The sequence below is a fragment of the Tursiops truncatus genome, chromosome 7 (assembly GCF_011762595.2).
Source record: "Tursiops truncatus isolate mTurTru1 chromosome 7, mTurTru1.mat.Y, whole genome shotgun sequence".
In the NCBI taxonomy this organism is placed as follows: domain Eukaryota; kingdom Metazoa; phylum Chordata; class Mammalia; order Artiodactyla; family Delphinidae; genus Tursiops; species Tursiops truncatus.
The window spans coordinates 7,301,967-7,320,681 of NC_047040.1; the positions used below are offsets into that span (position 1 = coordinate 7,301,967).

General features: G+C 45.0%; 2 protein-coding genes and 1 long non-coding RNA gene across 9 annotated transcripts in view; 1 reads left to right on the plus strand and 2 right to left on the minus strand.

The window, feature by feature from the left end:
• Nucleotides 1–2,705, minus strand: part of GIGYF2 (GRB10 interacting GYF protein 2) — a 126,600-nt gene extending 123,895 nt beyond the window's left edge. For 3 of the 7 annotated variants that reach the window (XR_002174011.3, XM_019923516.3, XM_019923509.3), the window contains exon 1: nucleotides 2,612–2,705. The gene's annotated coding sequence lies outside the window, so the exon portion shown is untranslated. The remainder of the gene's footprint in view (nucleotides 1–2,611) is intronic. The other 4 variants (XM_019923512.3, XM_073807102.1, XM_073807101.1 and 1 more) reach the window with 4 other exon arrangements.
• An 8,216-nt stretch (nucleotides 2,706–10,921) lies between these two features.
• On the plus strand, nucleotides 10,922–13,791 carry LOC141279128 (uncharacterized). Its single transcript, XR_012332929.1, has 3 exons — nucleotides 10,922–10,990; nucleotides 12,453–12,522; nucleotides 13,760–13,791. It is a non-coding gene; the product is annotated as an uncharacterized lncRNA (long non-coding RNA).
• EFHD1 (EF-hand domain family member D1) overlaps nucleotides 12,464–18,715 on the minus strand; it is a 39,310-nt gene continuing 33,058 nt past the window's right edge. Inside the window, exon 4 of the mRNA XM_019923435.2 lies at nucleotides 12,464–13,775. Coding sequence (XP_019778994.1) covers nucleotides 13,641–13,775 — 135 coding nt within the window. The 3' untranslated portion in view covers nucleotides 12,464–13,640. The remainder of the gene's footprint in view (nucleotides 13,776–18,715) is intronic.

Genomic DNA, 18,715 nt, shown 5'->3' on the forward strand with positions numbered 1-18,715 from the left:
GACATTTATGAAAGCTCAGTAATAAGAATATGGAGATAAGCTGACAGAAAATCATAAAAAAATTTTTTCCAAGAAAAAGTCTACTAGTATAAAATTAATTGAAGAACTAGTCTGAAAGGTCAAAGCTGAGGAATAAAAAACTCAGCACAGAAAGTTCTACACGTGTAAAATGCTATAAAAGATATACAAACAAGTTAGTTGAACAGTCCCTGAGGAACTTAAAACTAGGCTGGACAACACAGAAATCATTAAGAGGAATTCTTTACCATTAAAAACAACGTGAGTTAATACACTTCTTCCAGGTTATATTCCTTAATGACCTGTGCCTAAATTTCAAAGGAAATTCATTTCCCTACATTTTCAAATATTCTGAAGTAATTCAAAGATCCTCTTCTTAGAAAGCAATTTCTTTTGAAAAATCCTTTTATCATCAATCTCATTTAAAAACTTTTACTTTTGAGAAAGCTATTTCATGACAATTTCCTGAAATACATTATATGAGCATCCTGAATTTTCCAAATTGGGGGAGGGGAAGGGTGTCATGTTGGAGGAAAGAGATGTGGAAGAAGACTCCAGGGCAACTGAATAACCCCACTCATCTTAGAACCAGTGAGCTGGGTACACACTTCCTACTAGGTTCCCTAGTGATCATGCCTCTCTGGCTAGGCTTAGCCTCCATACTCTTCCCAGCCACACACAATCGGCTCCTACTTCAGTTTCTGCCTCAGGGTCTTTGCCCTCGCTTCCCTAGCCTGGAGCATTCCTCCTCCAGAGAGCCACAGGAATAGATCCTTTACCTGTGTCAGGTCTTCCCTCAAATATTAGCTTCTCCCCATGGCGTTCCCAGGGCACTCCTCCTAAAATTAACCCCTTCCCCAGCTCCCTATTATCCTATTACCCTGTCTCATTTTTTTCCCACATCACTTATCACTACACTATATATCTTACCTAAGTATGTATTTATCTGTCTAGGAATGAGCTTCATGGAAACAGGAATTTTTGGTCTGTTTTGCTCCCAGCACCCACCAGTGTAGTAGGATCTCGATATTCTTCAAACAAATGCACAAATGAAAGAATAAATGAATGGAAGCATATAGTCCCTTCTCCCTCTTCAGTCTCAAAATCCAAAAATGCTTTGTCCGGTATAGAAAAGGTTCAAAGTCCTTTCTTTTCTAGTGAATCACCACCATCACCATTGTATTCCCCAGTAGTAAATGTCAAAAAGACTGTGTGACATTTCTCCAGATACATACCACTTTTACTTTTTTTTCCTAGTGTCTTCTACTGAGGTAACATTTGATGTAACAGGAAAGTACATATTCCAATTTGAGCACTCTGAAAGCTGCTACACTAGTTAAAACACATAAAAACACCAACAAATGAGACAACGCTTTGTGTTCTAACCAAAACAGACAAACTCTGAAAGGCCAGAGCTGCAAATATTAGAAAGATGAAAGTTAATGTTCAGAAAGGATGACAATTTTTTTTTAATCTAGAAAATCACTAGATTCTAAAAAGGAAATACTATGTAAGGAAAGAATATCTTCCATGCATACAAACTGGGAATCAAAACTGCCTATAATCCAAGGTATTTAACATTGACTAAGTATAATCCAAGGTATACAACACTGGATAAGAATCTGCTCACAGGTTCTGGCCCCTTCCTCAATTTCTTGCAAGTTAAACTGAAATACTTACCTTTCTTACAGAGAAATTAGGTGTGCTTAAGTGCTCTTTCAAGGAAAGAAAAAATTTAAACAAAAACAACAGTGCTAGATAAATGCAAAGCAACGTTACTGCTTCCCAAACACAGCCACACAACCTGCTTTCTTGACACCCCCCCTTCTCTGGTCGCTTGGTTTATGTTTCAGCCACAAAACTGAAATATTCTGAGTGCTTCGTGGGGAAATACTGTCACTTAAGGCTAATGCCCATTTCAACCTAATGTGAATGTTCGGATCCCAAAGCTGCCATGGGTTCTACCTTCCCAACCTCCGTCCCAGGTTCCGATCATGGATCCACCTGGCTTCAGGCCTGGCCCAGACCCAGTCCTCTCGCCACGGAAGGAATCTCCCCAGTGCAGATGCTCGGCGAGGAAGGCAAGGGCGCATCTCCCAGAGGCCAGGTGTGGGGAGGAGCGCGGGCAGGAACAGCTGTCTGGCCGCAGCAGCTGTTACCCCGGGCACCCCGAGGCTGGGCGGGTGGCTGGCCCCGAGGACCAGGTAGTAGAAGGCGAGCCCTCTGGCCCTAAGCAAGCCGGCCTGACACTGGCCATCCCACCACCCTCTTCCCTTCCTCGGCTCCCACTGCGATGCCAACGGGCCCCGGAAGAAGGGGCTCTCCAGCTCGGCAGCCGAGACGCGCCCGGGCCCGGCTTGCCCCCGGCCGGGGAGTCACTCCGAGCCCGCACCTGAACTGTCCCTTCGCCTGACGCCCGAGCCGGCCGCGGCGACTGCCGGGCGGCCTGGGGGTGTCCATGCGGCTGGGCCGGGTCAGGCCAGAGCGGCGGGGAGGCGAGCGCGGGCGGCAGGCCCGGGAGACCCAGGCGGAACGGCGGAGCCGGGGCGCGGAGCGGAGCCGGGCTGGGGAGCGAGACCGAGTCACTGGTTACCTGCGGTCCGGGACAGGGAGTCTCTCAGAACCCAAGTCAGTCCTCAGCCTCAACAACACAAGATGGCCGACACGTCCCCACGCACGTCACGTGACAGCGTGCTCGTTCCGCCACGCCCCCTGCTTTGCCCTCGCCCCGCCTCCCCTCCCTCCCATTTTCTCCAGCCTCCCACGACATCCTTCCTTTCCGCAGCCTCCCTCCCTTCTTTCCCGGGCACGCCCCTGCCCGAGCCCCGGATGTCAGGCTGGAGGAGGGCGGGGCCGCGGCAGGGCGCAAGCGCCTACGAGTCCTTTGGCCGGCGCTCCCTGCCTGCCCTTGAGTTGAGTAGAGTTGGTGTTCAGAGCTGGAGCTGGGCCAAGCGCCGTGTGACTCACCGTCTTCTGCGCCCAATCCAGAGCCCATTGGCAGTTCAAAAAGCTCTGCATCATTTAGGAGCTGATTTTCCACACCAGAACTTTTAAACAGGTTTTCATCCAGCATTTTCCTGCCCGTTTGCCATCCTAGAGAAAATAGGGAAGTGACAAAAGCTGAGGTTCAAAGCAGTTTGTCTGCTTGTTAACGATTCCGGAAAAACTGAGAATTCATTCTAGATTCTTGGAATGTGACAGCAGGGGAGGACTTTAGAGCTCCAGCTCCGTCCTAGTGCATCTGGGACTATAATTCTTTGACCTAAAAATCTCCCAATTGGGGGTTGCCAAATGAAATACAGGCCACCAGCGATATCAGGGACATAACTTACACTAAAAGATTATTCATCGTTTTCCTGAAATTCAAATTTAAGTGAGCGCCCTGTATTTTTTTTCTATATTTTATTTATTTATTTAACTTTATTTTTGGCTGCGTTTGGTCTTCGTTGCTGCGCGCGGCCTTTCTCTGGTTGTGGCGAGCAGGGGCTACTCTTCATTGCGGTGCGTGGGCTTCTCACTGCGGTGGCTTCTCTTGTTGTGGAGCACAGGCTCTAGGCGCCTGGGCTTCAGTAGTTGTGGCGCACGGGTTTAGCTGCTCCGCGGCATGTGGGATCTGCCTGGACCAGGCCTCGAACCTGTGTCCCCTACATTGGCAGATGGATTCTTAACCACTGCGCCACCAGGGAAGTCCGGGTACCCTGTATTTTTATTTGGTACATCTGGCAGCTCTACTCTTCTCAGGTCATCCCGTTCTTTCCTTGTGCCTCCAACCTCTTTCTTATTTATGGGATCCTTCCCATTAGCTTTTAAAAATACTCAAATGTCTTTCATCTTAAAAGTTAATGTTAAAAACTCCAATTCCCCCTCCAACAACCTCCCTACCTCTCTGTTCCCTTTCAAAGCCAAACAGCACAGAAGAGGTGTGTATAAGCACTTTCCTGATTCCCACACCGGGCAAGCAATCATCGACCATTCTAATGTGGCTTCTATACTGACCCATCCACCAATTGCTTGCTCTAAGGACACATCAACCTACAGGTAGATAACTGGAATTTTTCAGTCCTCATCTTGACTTAGTGTTTTCCCGTCTTCATTGTGATTGACCACTCCCTACTTTCAGAAATACGTTCTCCCTTGACCTTTATGCTGTCTCTTGCTGCTCAAAGTGATCAACGGACCAGCAGTATCAGCCTCACTTGGACGCTTGTTATAAACACAGAATCTTGAACAGATCCTTCACAGTCCCATTCTGCTGAACTCTAGAATCACCCACATTGCTCCCCTCCCCTTCCTCTGTCCCCTTAATTTAATGCTCCGGATATGCCCATGTATGAAGGTCCTCAAATATGCTAATTTGTTTTAGTCTTTGCACATGCTGTTCCCTCTTGTCATGATGCCATTCCCAACACTTACGCCATTTCTCACCAACCTGCATGACTCCCGCTCATCTTTAAAAGCCTAAATCATGTGTTATTGATGTGGCTTATCATGCCACATCTCTGATGCTATGCCACCTGTGCTGGTAATTTTATATGTGTATAAAATATACATATACAAAATTATATATATGGTATAATTTACCTATAGTAAATTTAGTATTTTTAGTATGCAGCTTTGCAACTTTTGACACATTTATACAGGTGTGTATAACTACTACTAAAATCAAGGTACAGAATAGTCCTATTGCCCACAAAAGTTCCCCCAACGATCCTTTGTAGTCAGCCCTAACACCTACTTCCAGCCCCTGAAAACATTGTTCTGTTTTCTCTCCTTATAATTTCGCTTCATGATGTCATATAGATAAAACCATAGAGCATACAGCCTTTTGAGACTGGCTGCTTTCACTTAGCATCATACATTTGAGATTCAGCCACACTGTTGCATGTTTCAGTATTCTCCTTTTTTATTGCTGAGTAGTATTTCCTTGTATGTATGCACTATATTTGTTCATCCATTCCCCAGTTGAGGAACATTTGGATTGTTTCCATTTGGGGAGATTATGAATAAAGCTGCTATGTTCACATGCTGGTATTTGTGTGAACAAAGGTTTTTATTTCACTTGGGTAAATACCTAGGAATGAAATGGATGGTTATGTGGCAAATGTTTGTTTAACTTTGTCAGGAAGTGCCAAACCATTTTCCAGAGTGCCTTAGCCATAATTTTAGCCCTAAAGTATAAGCTTTCAGAGAGCAGGAAATAAATTGAAGGCATGATGATGATGGTGATGATAAAAGCTAATGGAATCCCGTGCTTTTAACCATTACACATACTGCATTACTCAACTTTGCATCCTCAGCAGCTGGCATTGTCCAGGTACACAGTAGATACTCAAAAAATACCTATAAAATCAAATAAATTCTTGATTACCTACTCCTCAGGAAGGGCGCTTTTCTTCTTTTATTCACTCTGACTCTCCTATGTTTCATCAAATAGTAGTTGTAAAATTACAGCAGTAGACTCTGCCTGCCCTAGTCAGGGATAATAACAAAGTTTCAGCTTTATTGTAACATTGATAGAAGCAGAGAAGTTGAAAATAATAGATCATTAGGGGGAGGGAGGAGTAAGAGTTTAGCTCAAAATAAATTTAATTTGTAAGGAACACCGGTTGATCGACTGTGACAGATGTATTTTTCTAAAGAAAATACAACAACATCTGTTCAACAACATCTGTTCAACATACTCCTATAGAACCTTGCCACTACCCTCTCTAGAGGTAGTCTAATTCCCCTCCCCTCAAGCCCTTATAACCAATAGACCGTGGTGGAAGTGAAATGAGATGACTCCAATGCTAGACCATAGAGGCTATAGAGCTTGTTTGCTCACAGCCTCTTTTGAAGCAAGAGCTGATGTATGGTTAAGTCCAAATGCCCTGAGGGTGCCATCCTGCAAGGAAACCCAAACAACAAGGAGAGGCCCAAGTAACTGGCCCCATCAATAGCCCCAACTAAAGCCCCAGCATCAACAGTCGTACACTTGAGTGAAAATTGCCACCAGATGATGCCAGCCCCAGCTGTCGAGTCACACCCAGGCATCCAAGCCCAAGACATCATGAAGCAGAGACAAGCATCCTCACTGTGCCTTGTCTGAATTCCTGATCCACCAAATCCATGAGTATAATAAAATAGTTGTTTTAAGCCACTAAATATTGGGATAATTTGTTACACAGCAATAGTGACTGGAACATCATCGTTATAGATTGAATTGTGTCCCCCCAAAAGATATGCTGGCCTGCTAACCTCAGAATGTACCCCAGGATGTGACCTTATTTGTAGATAGGGTTTTGAGGTAGTTAAGCTAAAATGAAGTCATTAGGGTGGGCCAAAATTCAATATGACAGATGTCCTTATAAAAAGAGTATATTTATACACAGACATGCATGCATAGAGAGAGGACTCCATGTGAAGATGAACATAGGAAACCAGGTGATATTTCTACACCCCAAGGAACACCAAAGATTGCCAGCAAACCACCAGCGGCTGGGAGAGAGGCATAGAACAGATTCTTCCTCACAGCCCTCTGAAGGAACCAACCTGGCCAACACCTTGATCTTGGGCTTCTATCATCCAGAACTGTGAGACAATGAATGTCTGTTAAGCCACCCCGTTGGCGGTACTTTGTTACAGCAGACCTAGAAAACTAATACAATCATCCAAAAATTTAACGAGGCAGTTTGAAATGAAGGAGATTAGAGGGGGTCAGAGCTAAAAATCTGAGAGTCACCCATAGAGAGGAGATTTTTGAAATCCTGGGGAATCACTGCAACTGCAGAGAGGAAAAGTATGGAGTTAAGGCAGGCTCTTGGGAAGAAAAGGTGTAGCTGGTGGACAGAGAGAAGTTACAGGTAGGACCGGGTAGAAGCAGGAACCAGTCTCAGAACAGAGGGAGGAAGAGATTGATTGGCAATGCCAAATCTGCAGTTATCAAGGAGTCTGGGGCTGGGGATCAGAGGTGTCTATGGAGCAGGGAGAACAGAAGATTAGGGAAGAGTAGGTGATGAAGAAGGGAGGACGCAGAAATTTGAAAGTGGATAAGAAAGGTGGATGGATTCATCAGTGGAGAGGGCAGTACCGCTCAGATTGGTACCCAAAATAATAGTGTTGGGTACACAGCTGAAAAGCAAAGAGAAAACACAAGGAAGAGAGTGTGGGAAGAGAGCGAGCCAGAGAGCACAGCAAACATCAAGGAAAAGCTGCTCAGATGATAACTATGGAAACAGATCCATTTTTGTGTTTGAAAACATTTTTATTATAAAAGTACTTGCATATTTTAAATTATTTTTTTTAATTTCCAACCTCCAGATGTATACCAAGAAAATTAAATCATAAAAACTATCTTGGAATACAGGTGACTGCCCCACGATGTGTCCCAAATGTTATTCGTTTTCTCCTGAGTCTTGCATATTTAGGATTTCATACTTTCACTGTCCTAAAGAGTTTCCACATGCGTGTTCAACTGCTCTTCTCACTTTCTTTCTGGTCAGAGAGTCTCCTCTCTTTTTTAGTAACTGTTATTAACAGTTGCAGTAGTAAAGCAGTGCATGTTTTTTTTGTTTGTTTTATTTTTTTAACATCTTTATTGGAGTATAATTGCTTTACAATGGTGAAGCAGTGCATGTTTACAGTTTGAAATTTTTTTAGAGTTCAAAAACATATAAAGGAAAAAATTTAAATCCCCCCCAGACCTACCCAGGACCCTTAGGTTCTCTCCTCTTTCAAGTAACCCACCGGTGACAGTTTCTTGTATGGCTTTCTCCAAAATGTTGTATAAATAACAAGCATGATGTACTTCTTAGTTCTCAGCACCACCAAGAGCTGAGGATACAAGCAGTTTGACCCAAAATCTACTTGGCCACTGACCTCATGCAGCTTAGCTGACATGCACAGAGACATGGCTTTCTATCTCTCATGTAAAACAAAACAAAACACCTGAGCAGTACTGCGCATGCTGCTCTGCTCCTGGCCTTTTTCAAGAATACGTCATGGGGCCCTCCACATACTTTTCATTGGCTGCCTAGCAGTGATTATTTACATGGATGTATCATAATGCACTTAACTGCCCCCCTGCTGATAGACATCCTGATCGTTTCCATTATTTTTGCTAAAACAAACAATGCAATAACAAGTATCCCTTTAAACATACACTTGTTCATGTTTCTATTTACCTATAGGATAAATTCCCAGAGGTAAGAATCCCTGGGTCAAAGCTCATGAGTATCTCTGCAGCAGACATCTGCCATTCTTTCACAACTGTTCTGCATCTGAAGTATGTTCCCATGTTTGGGGGAAATAAGCATCTTGGTGGGAGACAGAGCTCACCTCCCCTTACAGAAGACAAATGGTCCAGATCCTAACCCTTCCCATCTCCAACACGTGGGCGAGTGACTGGGCTCAGCCTCAGACTCTGAATCTGGAGTAAGCACCTGAAGAAGCAGGACACCCCAAAGTTCTTATCAGCCAGGGCAGGGGCACCAGGCCTGGCTTGTTCCCATGGCGTGCTTTCGGCTGTAGTGCCCAGCCACCTGGCCTCCTGCCTGTTTTCTTAGCGTGGTCCCCCAACCCCGCTAGTGATTCTGCGAGTTCCTCCTTGTCTTTTCAATCAATTCTCCTGCTGAAATCAGTCCGCTTAGCTTCTGTTACTTGTAATTAAGAACCCTGACTGATTCTGCAGTAGCCAGCCTCCACGATGGCTCCCAATAATTCTGACCAGTCGGACTGACCTGTGTAACCAGTAGGATATTATGGAAATGATGGAACGTGCTTTATTTACTTATTTATTTATTTTGGCTGCACAGGCTCTTCTTCACGGCGTGCGGACTTCTCTAGCTGCAGTATGTAGGATCTTAGTTCCCCGACCAGGGATCGAACCCAGGCCCCCTGCATTGGGAGTGCAGAGTCTTAACCAATGGACCACCAGGGACGTCCCAATAGACAGTGATTTCTGAAACTTGGTCTTAAAAGACATTGCAGCTTACCCCTTTCTTGTATCACTTACTTTGAGGGAAACCAACTGCTATGCTGTGAGGACACTCTAGCAGTCCAGTGGAGAGGTCCACGTGGCAAGTAACCGAGGCTTCTGGCCAACAGGCAACACCAACTTGTGAACCACATGAGTGGTGGATGAAATCTTCCAGCCCCAGTCAAGCTTTTAGATGGCAGCAGCCCCAATTGGCGTTTTGACTTCTCATGAGAGACCCTGAGCTAGAACCCAGCAAAACCACTTCTGAATTCCTGACCCACAGAAACTGTGTGAGATAATACATGTTAATTATTGTTTTAAGCCACTAAGTTATGGGATGATTTGTTAAAGCAGAAATAAATGACTAATACAAATACAATTTAAAATTTTAACAGTCTACCAGATTGCCCTTCCAAAGGACAACAGCAATGTACACTCCCACCAATACCACGTGGTAGTGTGCCAGAAGCGACTGGTTTTGGAAAGGAGAGGAAGGGAGCGGGGAAGCTGACCCCCGATAAGGTCCCATCTTCAGCGCCTCCCTAAGTTGTAGAATTGTAAGTTGGCCCCCTAGAACCAGTTGGCCTCCCCCGCAACCAGTCAGGCTGGTGGGTAGGGATGTGGCCAGAATCTGGCCTGGTGTACAAGCAGGGTCATCGAGGAGAAATCTGAGCAGGGACAAGGCCACAGGTGTCAGGTCACATGATCAGGCCAGGAGGGCTCAGCAAGTGTCAGCTGCAGGGGCGTGGCAGGTGAACAGGCAGACTGGCAGAAATCTCTCCAGGCTGGTTGGGAAAGGAGACTCAAAAAAACAGAGGAGCTAGGTGAGTGGGCATCTGGGCTTGGGGCTAAGGCAGCAGCCAGGACTGAGCGTTTCTGGGCCACCCTGGCCTGGAGTCCTTCGCATGTGACTTTAAAGACCCAGGGCTCAGAAGGAGACAGAATTGTAGCAGTGCAAGGTAGAAGACAGAGAGGGGACCCATATGTCCTGAGCACTAAATATATGCCAGGGATGGAATCTGCCAGGTAGACAATCACCATTCCCACTTTACAGAAGAGGAAACGGAGGCTCAGTGAGGCTACGTTACTAGCCTAGTATCTGATTGCAAGTCCTATTACATCACACAGTCTCCAGGGCAGAGGCAGAACTGATTTGTTTGTTGGTGTTCCCTATTTCTCAGTCAAAGGGGGGCCTTTGGGGAGTAGACTCATCACCTTTCCAGTGAGACAGATGTCCACGCAATCTCTGCTGTCCTCACTTTCAGAGCTGTCCTCTCAGGCTAGGCTCCCATGTCAGGTGCTTAGAAGGTCCCTGAGTCAGTGGCAGTGGTCTTCCCTTGCCCATCTCTGTCTGCTCCAACAAACTTGGTACGTCCTTGTGAAACAAACATGCACGTGCGGTGGGAGTTTGTCACATGCGAGGCAGCGTACTAGGCCTACAGCAGTAAGGCAGTTTCTGCCCTTCAAAGAGTCCGTAGTCCAAAGAAGGAAGAAGAGAAGAAAAGAGAAGGATACTGCATATTGTCATACGGATTACAATAGAGAAAAACTTAGGGTGAAATGGGAACCCCGAGAAGGGGCACCTAGGCTGCAAGCATTAAGAAAGCTTCCTGAAGATAATCTCTTAGCTGAGTCACAAACAATGAGAAATAGTTTGCCAGGGGAAGGGAGGGAGTGCCAGGCACAGGGAACAGCATGTGCAAAAGTCTGGAGGAGTGGCGCTTTCTAGGAACTGCTAGGTATTGCATATTCCGGGAGTGTACCATTTGGAAGGGAGGGGGAAGGGCAAGAGATGAAGCAGCAGGCGGTGAGCAGGGCCCAGATCCTGAAGGTGGGGAACCAAAAACTGAAGGAGAGATATTAGCTACGGTCCACAGTTTATTAAGGTTATTCTAACGGCAGTTTGGACAGTCAGGGCCAAATGATGGCAGGGAAACCAGTTCGGAGGCCACTGTAGAGACCCAGGAAAAAACCAATGAAGGCCATGGCCATGGAGATGGAGGATGGCAACTGTGGGTAAGAAGCGTGAAGGGAACACGATCTATAGGACTTCATGACCAAGAGGGGGCAAAGAAGTGCTGCCTCTGGTCTTTGTAGTTCCATAACCTAATATTTGTCCGTTTTTTTCCCTTAAGTTCTTTTGTGTTACATTTTCTACCATTTGCAATCACGAGGTTTCAGCTCTTACGTGGCTCTAGTTGTCCACAGAGGGAAATGGACATTTGAAGTAATTATACTGCTGTCTCCATTCCTTCCTTCCTTCTTTTTTCTTTTCTTTTTTTTTTTTAATTAATAGATTTTATTTTTTGGAGCAGTTTTAGGTTATAGAAAAACTCAGCAGAAAGTTCAGAGTTTCATATACGCCTCTCCTCCCTCCCCCTCCAGTTTCACCTATTATTAATATCTCGCATTAGTGTTGGTACATTTCTTACAACCGGTGTGCTCATATTGACACATTATTATTAACTGAAGTCCATAGTACCATTAGGGTCCACTCTTTGTGTTATACATTCTATATGGATTTTGACAAATGTATAATGACCATTATAGCATCATACGGAATGTTTCACTGCTCTAAAAATCCGCTATTCATCCCTCCCTCCCTGCCCTAACCCCTGATAACCCTAATCTTTTCACTCCCTTCACAGTTTTGCCTTTTCGAGAATTTCATATAGTTGGAATCATATACAACGCAACCTTTCCAGATTGGCTTCTTTCACTTAGCGATATGCACTTAAGTTTCCCCCATGTCATTTTGTGACTTGATAGCTCATTTCTTTTCAACAGTGAATAACATTTCTTTTCATCACTGAATTAATATTCCACTGTATGGATTGACCACAGTTTGTTTATCCATTCACCTGTTGAAGAATACCTTGGTTGCTTCTAAGTTTTGAACTATGAATGAAGCTGCTATCAACATTCGAGTGCAGGTTTTTGTGCGGACAAAGTACCTCAGCTCATTTGGATAAATACCAAGAAGCACGATTGCTGGATTATATGCAAGGGCCTCTCCATGCCTTTTTCATATCCACTTCCTCTGGTGGGGAGGTCAGGGTGACCCTACATGGAAGAAGGATGCCTGAGAATTGTAGGTCTTGGGTTTGTGCAGAAACAGAAATTATTCTCCCTGGGGAGCTAAGGGTGTTCTTTTAGGCCAGGGGTCTTTACCTAGGTCCCCTCAATACCCTGGAATTATACATGGGAGGGAAGGGTCATTGGTCCTCATCAGAGTTTCAAGGGATCCAGGAAGCAAGAGAAATTAAGCTGCGGATTTTACCTGCAGGTGAAAGAATCCTCAGTGATGGGAAGGGGAGGAGTAGCTGACAGGCAACCTCAGTACTCAGAATGCCCCGGAGTGAAAGCCAAACCTCTAAGCACCACTTCTAACTCTACTTCGGGGACTTGGTGTGAAACAGGAGCCTAGGCTGGATGTGGCCCCCACAGAAAACACCCTTCTCTCCCCTCCAATTCACAGGAGACTAGAAGCACATTGATGTGATGGCAAAGTCCATTTGCACTGTTTATTTAAAAAGAACAGCCGTAAGGTAAAAATGCAGATGTTTTCTTTTTTGTAAAGACAGCAGGTAAAAAAGAGAAGAAATAAATATGATGTTAGAAATTCGTTTATAAAATACAAAAAACCCCTGATATTTGTGAGCAATCCCAAGAACTCATAACATATAAAAAATTATGCTGAAGAACAGCTTCACCTCAGCACCTTAGAGCAGAGGTTGGAAACCAGCTAGATGGTGAGGATGGTCATGACTTTTGGGATTTGGAAAGGCTCTGGATTTGTCACTTGGGAATGTCAGGGGTCTACTGTAATATAATTTGCATAAAGTCAGAGTTAACAGGAATTCTTCTACTCATTAATATTACTTATAATCATTCTTTCATTCTTACAGTTAAGTAGCACAGTATTTAGGGGTAGGAAAAAAAAGGCTGAAGTGGGAAGCGTAATGAAAAGGATAGATATAGGGGGGATGCTAAGAGGACAGGAGAAAGGTGATGGGAAGGAACAGAATCTCCTATCCTTTCACTATTTTGTGGCATCTCAGCAGCATGCCGTACCCCCTATTGGAGAGGGGTTAGGGAGTGGTCCAGCCCGGCCTGCCTTAAACCTCACCATCATCAGAGGACAGAAGATGCAAAAGCACCCGGCAGGATCAGGCTAAGAATGAGAACAGGGAAGTTGGATGAGAAACAAAGGAGAGAGGGGCATGACAGGAAGAGGCACAGAAAAAGGATTACCCAAGAAAATGGGCAACATTAGCATCATAGGCCTCCAGGGACTATCTCCTCTGAGGACCACGAAAGAAAGAAGTATCTGTACAAATTAACACAGCAGACCACTCTGTGGAGTGGGAAAGAGACAAGGAAAAAGTAAAGGTTGCCAAGTAGAGGCACATTCCGGCTACAGAGAAGGGCAGAGGAAGGCAAGCAGGAGAGGGACTTGTGGGGGGCAGCTGGAACCTCTGGGAGGGGCTCCCAAATGGGGATGAGAGCCGCCCCCTGCCACCCCTATGAGGTTAAGGAGTTTGCGCTGGGTGGTGGTTGTGAAGGCTTGTTGGGGCAAAGGGTCAGCTGGGGTGAGGATGCCCGGCCAGGTCTCCCCGGGGCATCTGTGAGGCACAGCTGTGGCCAGAGGTCAAGGTCAGCCCAACTATGTACTGAAAGCGGCCTTGAGTTCCCGGAAGGCTGCCTGGCGGAGCCTCCTCTTCTCTTCCGCCTGCTTCCGTTCATCTTGCTCTGCTTTTATCTCCGCTTCAAACTTACTGGCAGAGTTCAAGGCTTGGACCTGCAGAGAAACAGCGAGGACAGACCAACAGAGTGAGAGAGGAAAGAGAAACCTGCAGAGGGAGCAGCCCATCAGACAGAATTCGCTTGTCTCCAGCCACGTGACCTGGGATCCTGGTCCTGCTGGGGGCCTGACCCCCGCCCAACACTCCCTCCCCTTGGTCTTCCAGTGTTTGCTTTCTAACAGCGAGGACACCGTCACTTTATTTGCTGCTGTGTTACACATGCCCCTTCCTATCTGCTGGGGTTGGCTTTTCCACCTCAGCTTCTTTTTCAGGATACCCCTAACATCCACGCCTATTGCCCACTTCTACTTTCCACCTTTAATTTCACAATAATATTCTTTAGTTCTAGGGGAAAACAAAAACCAAATGAGCATCCTGCAGGCATCTCGAATAGGATTGCATCAATCTGCCTGCGGCAAAGGGATATCTTTATAATGTACAGTTTTCCCTGAATGACTCAGTTTTCATTCAGTACTGGTTGTTTTGGGTTTTTTTAATGTTACCAACTAAAATTTTCAGCTTTCTCTGAATCAATCCTTCTAAATTTACTTCCAAATACTGAATGTTTTTTGTTGGCATTGTGAATGGGATATGAATCCATCTTCAATAATACAGTATCAGATAAATCCATCTTTATCCTCTATTCTAGGACTGATTCTTTTTTTTTTCCCTCTCTGTGTGTCTCATCAATTTGGTAGAATTTGCAAACATGTTGGGCATGTACATTATCTTTAATAAAGACTGCTAAACTGCTCTCCAAACAGCTGCTCCAGTTTGCACCCCACCATCACGGAATGCAAGCGCTCATTTCCCAACCTTACCAACGCTTATCATTAACCTTTTTCCTGTTTGCCAATCTGATAGGCAAAAAAATTGGCACCTCCTTTTATTTCCTCTTTGGTGAATTACCCATTTGTATGCTTTGCCCGTTTTTCTATTCAGTTGGTTTTTTTTTTTTCCTTTAATTTGCAATTCTTTACATAATTTAGGTCTAGTCCCCCATTATATATTTTTCTTAGTTACTTTCCTCTAGTCTTTTGTTTGTCTTTTAACTTCAAGGTATCTCGGGTCATACAAATATTTAAATTTTGATGTCATCAAAAATTTCAACAGAGACTGCTCTTTCTTGACTCTGGCGAGAAGTCCAGGTTGGAGTTTACTATCTACCCAGCCTCCCCAAGCATCCATGGAACCCTACAACCTGGGTTCACACTCCCATTCTCTAGTGTGTTGGCCTCGCCCTAGTTTACTTTCTAACCCGAAAAGGATGCCTGACCAATCTTTGCAACACACCTGTCACAGTACCTCCAACTCTCAGGACCTGCACTTCTTTTTTTTAGGACCTGAACTTCTGCCTGACACACTTCACCTCTCCCCTCCCAGTCTGCCAAGTGCTGCCCTTGGACCAAGGACTTTGTTCCTGCTTGCAGGCTGAGAACGTGTTTTTCTTAGAAGTCTCACAAGGACGGTGTCTGGACCCACTGGGAGGTGAGGATGTCCAGTTTGGGCTGGGCCTTCAGTAAAGCCCTCCTCCTCCCATCTCTTTCCCCACAGCGGTCATCCGAAGATCAGCCACAGCCTTTAAGGGTCCTGCCACTCTCAGCAGCCCACCTCCTCCCTCATTTAGAAAACACAGACGAACGCAGTCCGTCCACTCTGGACTCCTCTCCCGCCCATTTTATCCTTCCCCCTTTCCCTGTGCTTCTGGAAGTGAGACCCTGGGCGCTTCATCGAACATCTCTAGGCTCAGAGGTGTACTGGCTGGTGCCTGCTTGCAAGCCAGTTGTTTGATTTTCAGGAATTTTATGAACTGGTTGTTAAATATAGCCATTGTTAGGGACTTCCCCGGTGGTCCAGTGGTTAAGACTTTGGCTTCCAATGCAGTGGGTGCGGGTTTGATCCCTGGTTGGGGAGCTAAGATCCCACATGCCTCACAGCCAAAACACCAAAACATAACAAACAGAAGCAATATTGTAACAAATTCAGTAAAGACTTTAAAAATCGTCCATATCAAAAAAATCTTAAGGGACTTCCCTGGTGGCACAGTGGTTAAGAATCCACCTGCCAATGCAGGGGGGGCACGGGTTCGAACCCTGGTCTGGGAAGATCCCACATGCTGTGAAGCAACTGAGCCCATGCACCACAATTACTGAGCCTGCGCTCTGGAGCCCGTGAGCCACAACTACTGAGCCCGTGTGCCACAACTACTGAAGCCCGCGCGCCTAGAGCCCGTGCTCCGCAACAAGAGAAGCCACCGCAGTGAGAACCCTGCACACTGCAACCAAGAGTAGCCCCGGCTCACCGCAATGAGAGAAAGCCCGCGCACAGCAATGAAAGACCCAACGCAGCCAAAAAAAAAAAAAAAAAGTTTATAACAAAAAATTCTTAAGAAATATATAGCTGCTAAAAATATATATATATATAGCTGCTGTTAAAATTACATTTATATACTTTCACAATTAAATAAATTATATTACAAACAAAAGCAATACATACTTAAAAGTCATCACTTCCTGATTATTTTACTACATTTTACTATTATTTGTGTTCTTGAGGTTACCTATGTCTGTTATACCTCTAAGGTGGAAATCCTATATGATGACATGCTACCTTGAATCTTCCCAACTCTGCGTTCAACAGTATCCTGTTGGTAGCTTGAAAGCAACCCCAGTGGGAGTATTTACATCTTGGAACAACTATGCTACCAACAAGGGTTTTGATTATTGTTTCATTGACTGTCTAGACAATCTTTTCTTAAGAAAGTGATGGAAAAATGTTAAAAATGTTTTTAAGTTTTAAGTTTAAACTTAAACATGTGTAGTGTTTGTACCCTTTACATTGTGAATAGCTCCAAGATGGAGCTATAGTTTCCAATATTTGAAAACTATTATCAAATTCAGCGAAGATGTTGCTCACGTCATTGATGACTGAATGAAGTTCTGATATATGTCCTTTCACTTTTTTCTTAGAAATTAATTTTAAACAAAATACCAACCAACATTCATGTTGGAATTACATTTTTTTTTTTTTGGCTGCACCACACAGCATGTGGGATGTGTTAGTTCCCCAACCAGGGATCGAGCCTGTTGCCCCTGCATTGGAAGCACAGAGTCTTAACCACTGGACCGCCAGGGAAGTCCCCGGAACTACATTCTTTTGTCAGTTGCAATCATAGGCTGCCTACAGATGCAAGAGTCCAGCAAAGGGGGATTCCTGCTCTGTCCAGTGGTTAGGACTCCTCCGCACTTCCACTGCAGGGGGCACAGGTTAGATCCCTTATCGGGGAACTAGCCCCCGCTCGCTGCAACTAGAGAGAGCAGCGCACAGCAACGAAGAACCAAAGCAGCCAAAAATAAATAAATTTATTTTTAAAAAAAGAATCAATAGGCTATATGGAATCTACAATTAAAATAGTATATATTTTATTATTTGCAAAATGTGTGCTGCATATCTTTTATATCTGCAAAATATATTTATAATAAACTTGGCATATATATATACAGTTTGTCCAGACAGCCATTTGCTTAACATTTATCAACAAACCGCTGTCTAAGCTTCAATTTCCTCATCTGCAAAGTGGGTCAGTAACACCTACCTCCAGAGTGATTGTGTGAGTATTAGATAACACATGAATCTGAAGCGCTCAGCAGAGGGTCTGGCCAATCATCATCAGCACTCAGGTGTTTGTCAGTCACCCCACCTGCCCATTCCTGGCCAGGTCAGAGGAGGGTTGGGGGCCCTTTGCAATTACTTTACTTGGGCTCCTTCTTCTCCACATTAAAAGTCTGCCTCATCTCTTGATTCCGTGATCTCCAAGTCCTTGTCCCATCAATCACCCCTTTCCTTTTTTTATCTTCATGTTTTCTTCTCCCTGGATCACTTCCCTGTGACATAAAAACACACCAACATCTATCTTCCCTAGGCTTTAAAAAGAAACCCCAAAACTCAGAAGTTCTTTCCTGATCCTAAGCTACCATCCGCACTTTGTCCAGGCCCCTCTGCCAACCTTCTAGACAGAAAAGCAGCCATCAGGGCTCTTTCCCCCCAGTTCCCACCCGCCTCTTACCCTGCTACAATCTGCCCTCCACAGTGAACCTCATCTCTCAAAAATCTCCACTGACCCATTTGCTGGACCCAAGACCTCTGCTCTGGCCTCATCTGATTCAATCTCTTCTTGAAACTGCTCCTGGCCTCCAAAATACCATTTTCTCCAGGGTTTCCTTGTATCTCTGGTTACTTCCTTTCCCACAGTCCAGTCACCATTACGTTCTGCCCTCGGTCAATTCCCTCTAGTTCTCGGGTTTCAGCTTGTATCTTGCGAAGATAGATAGATCCTGTGGTCTGTGTGGCTGAGTGTCCATGAAACATCCATTTCCTCCTTCTTTCTTTCTATGAGATGCTCCCCTGGCACATGGCCCAAGGGTCTAGGGGAGACTGACCTCACCCCTGGGCTCGAGGAGCAAATCCAATCAGGGTAGATACTCCAGCCCTTGCCAGCGGTTGGTTCAGGTGTGGACAAGTGTGGAAGAGATTATTCCATGACTCTCAGTATCTAGTATGCTCATCTTCCTTAGTAGCAGAATTACAACTGGACACATGGATCCCCAGAAAAATAAAAGGTATTTTGTAGCCTCCCATTAGCTGGGTGTGGCCAAATTCCGTCCAACAGAACATGAGCAGAAACTATTAGCACACAAAAGGCACAAGGTCTTTCTTTTTTACTGGGTTTGCAGACAATCAATAAATATATGCCAGGTAGTGAGAAATACTAGAAAGAAAAATACCCAATCTAAAGAGGCTTGGGTAGGAGGGTTGCTAAAAAAAACCAACAGGGTACCCTTCCGACGAAGGGGCAGACCTTCCCTTGCCTGAAGTCACCTTGGACTTAGTAAAACCCAGCTTATCACTTTTCCTCCATAAACCATTCACATTCACG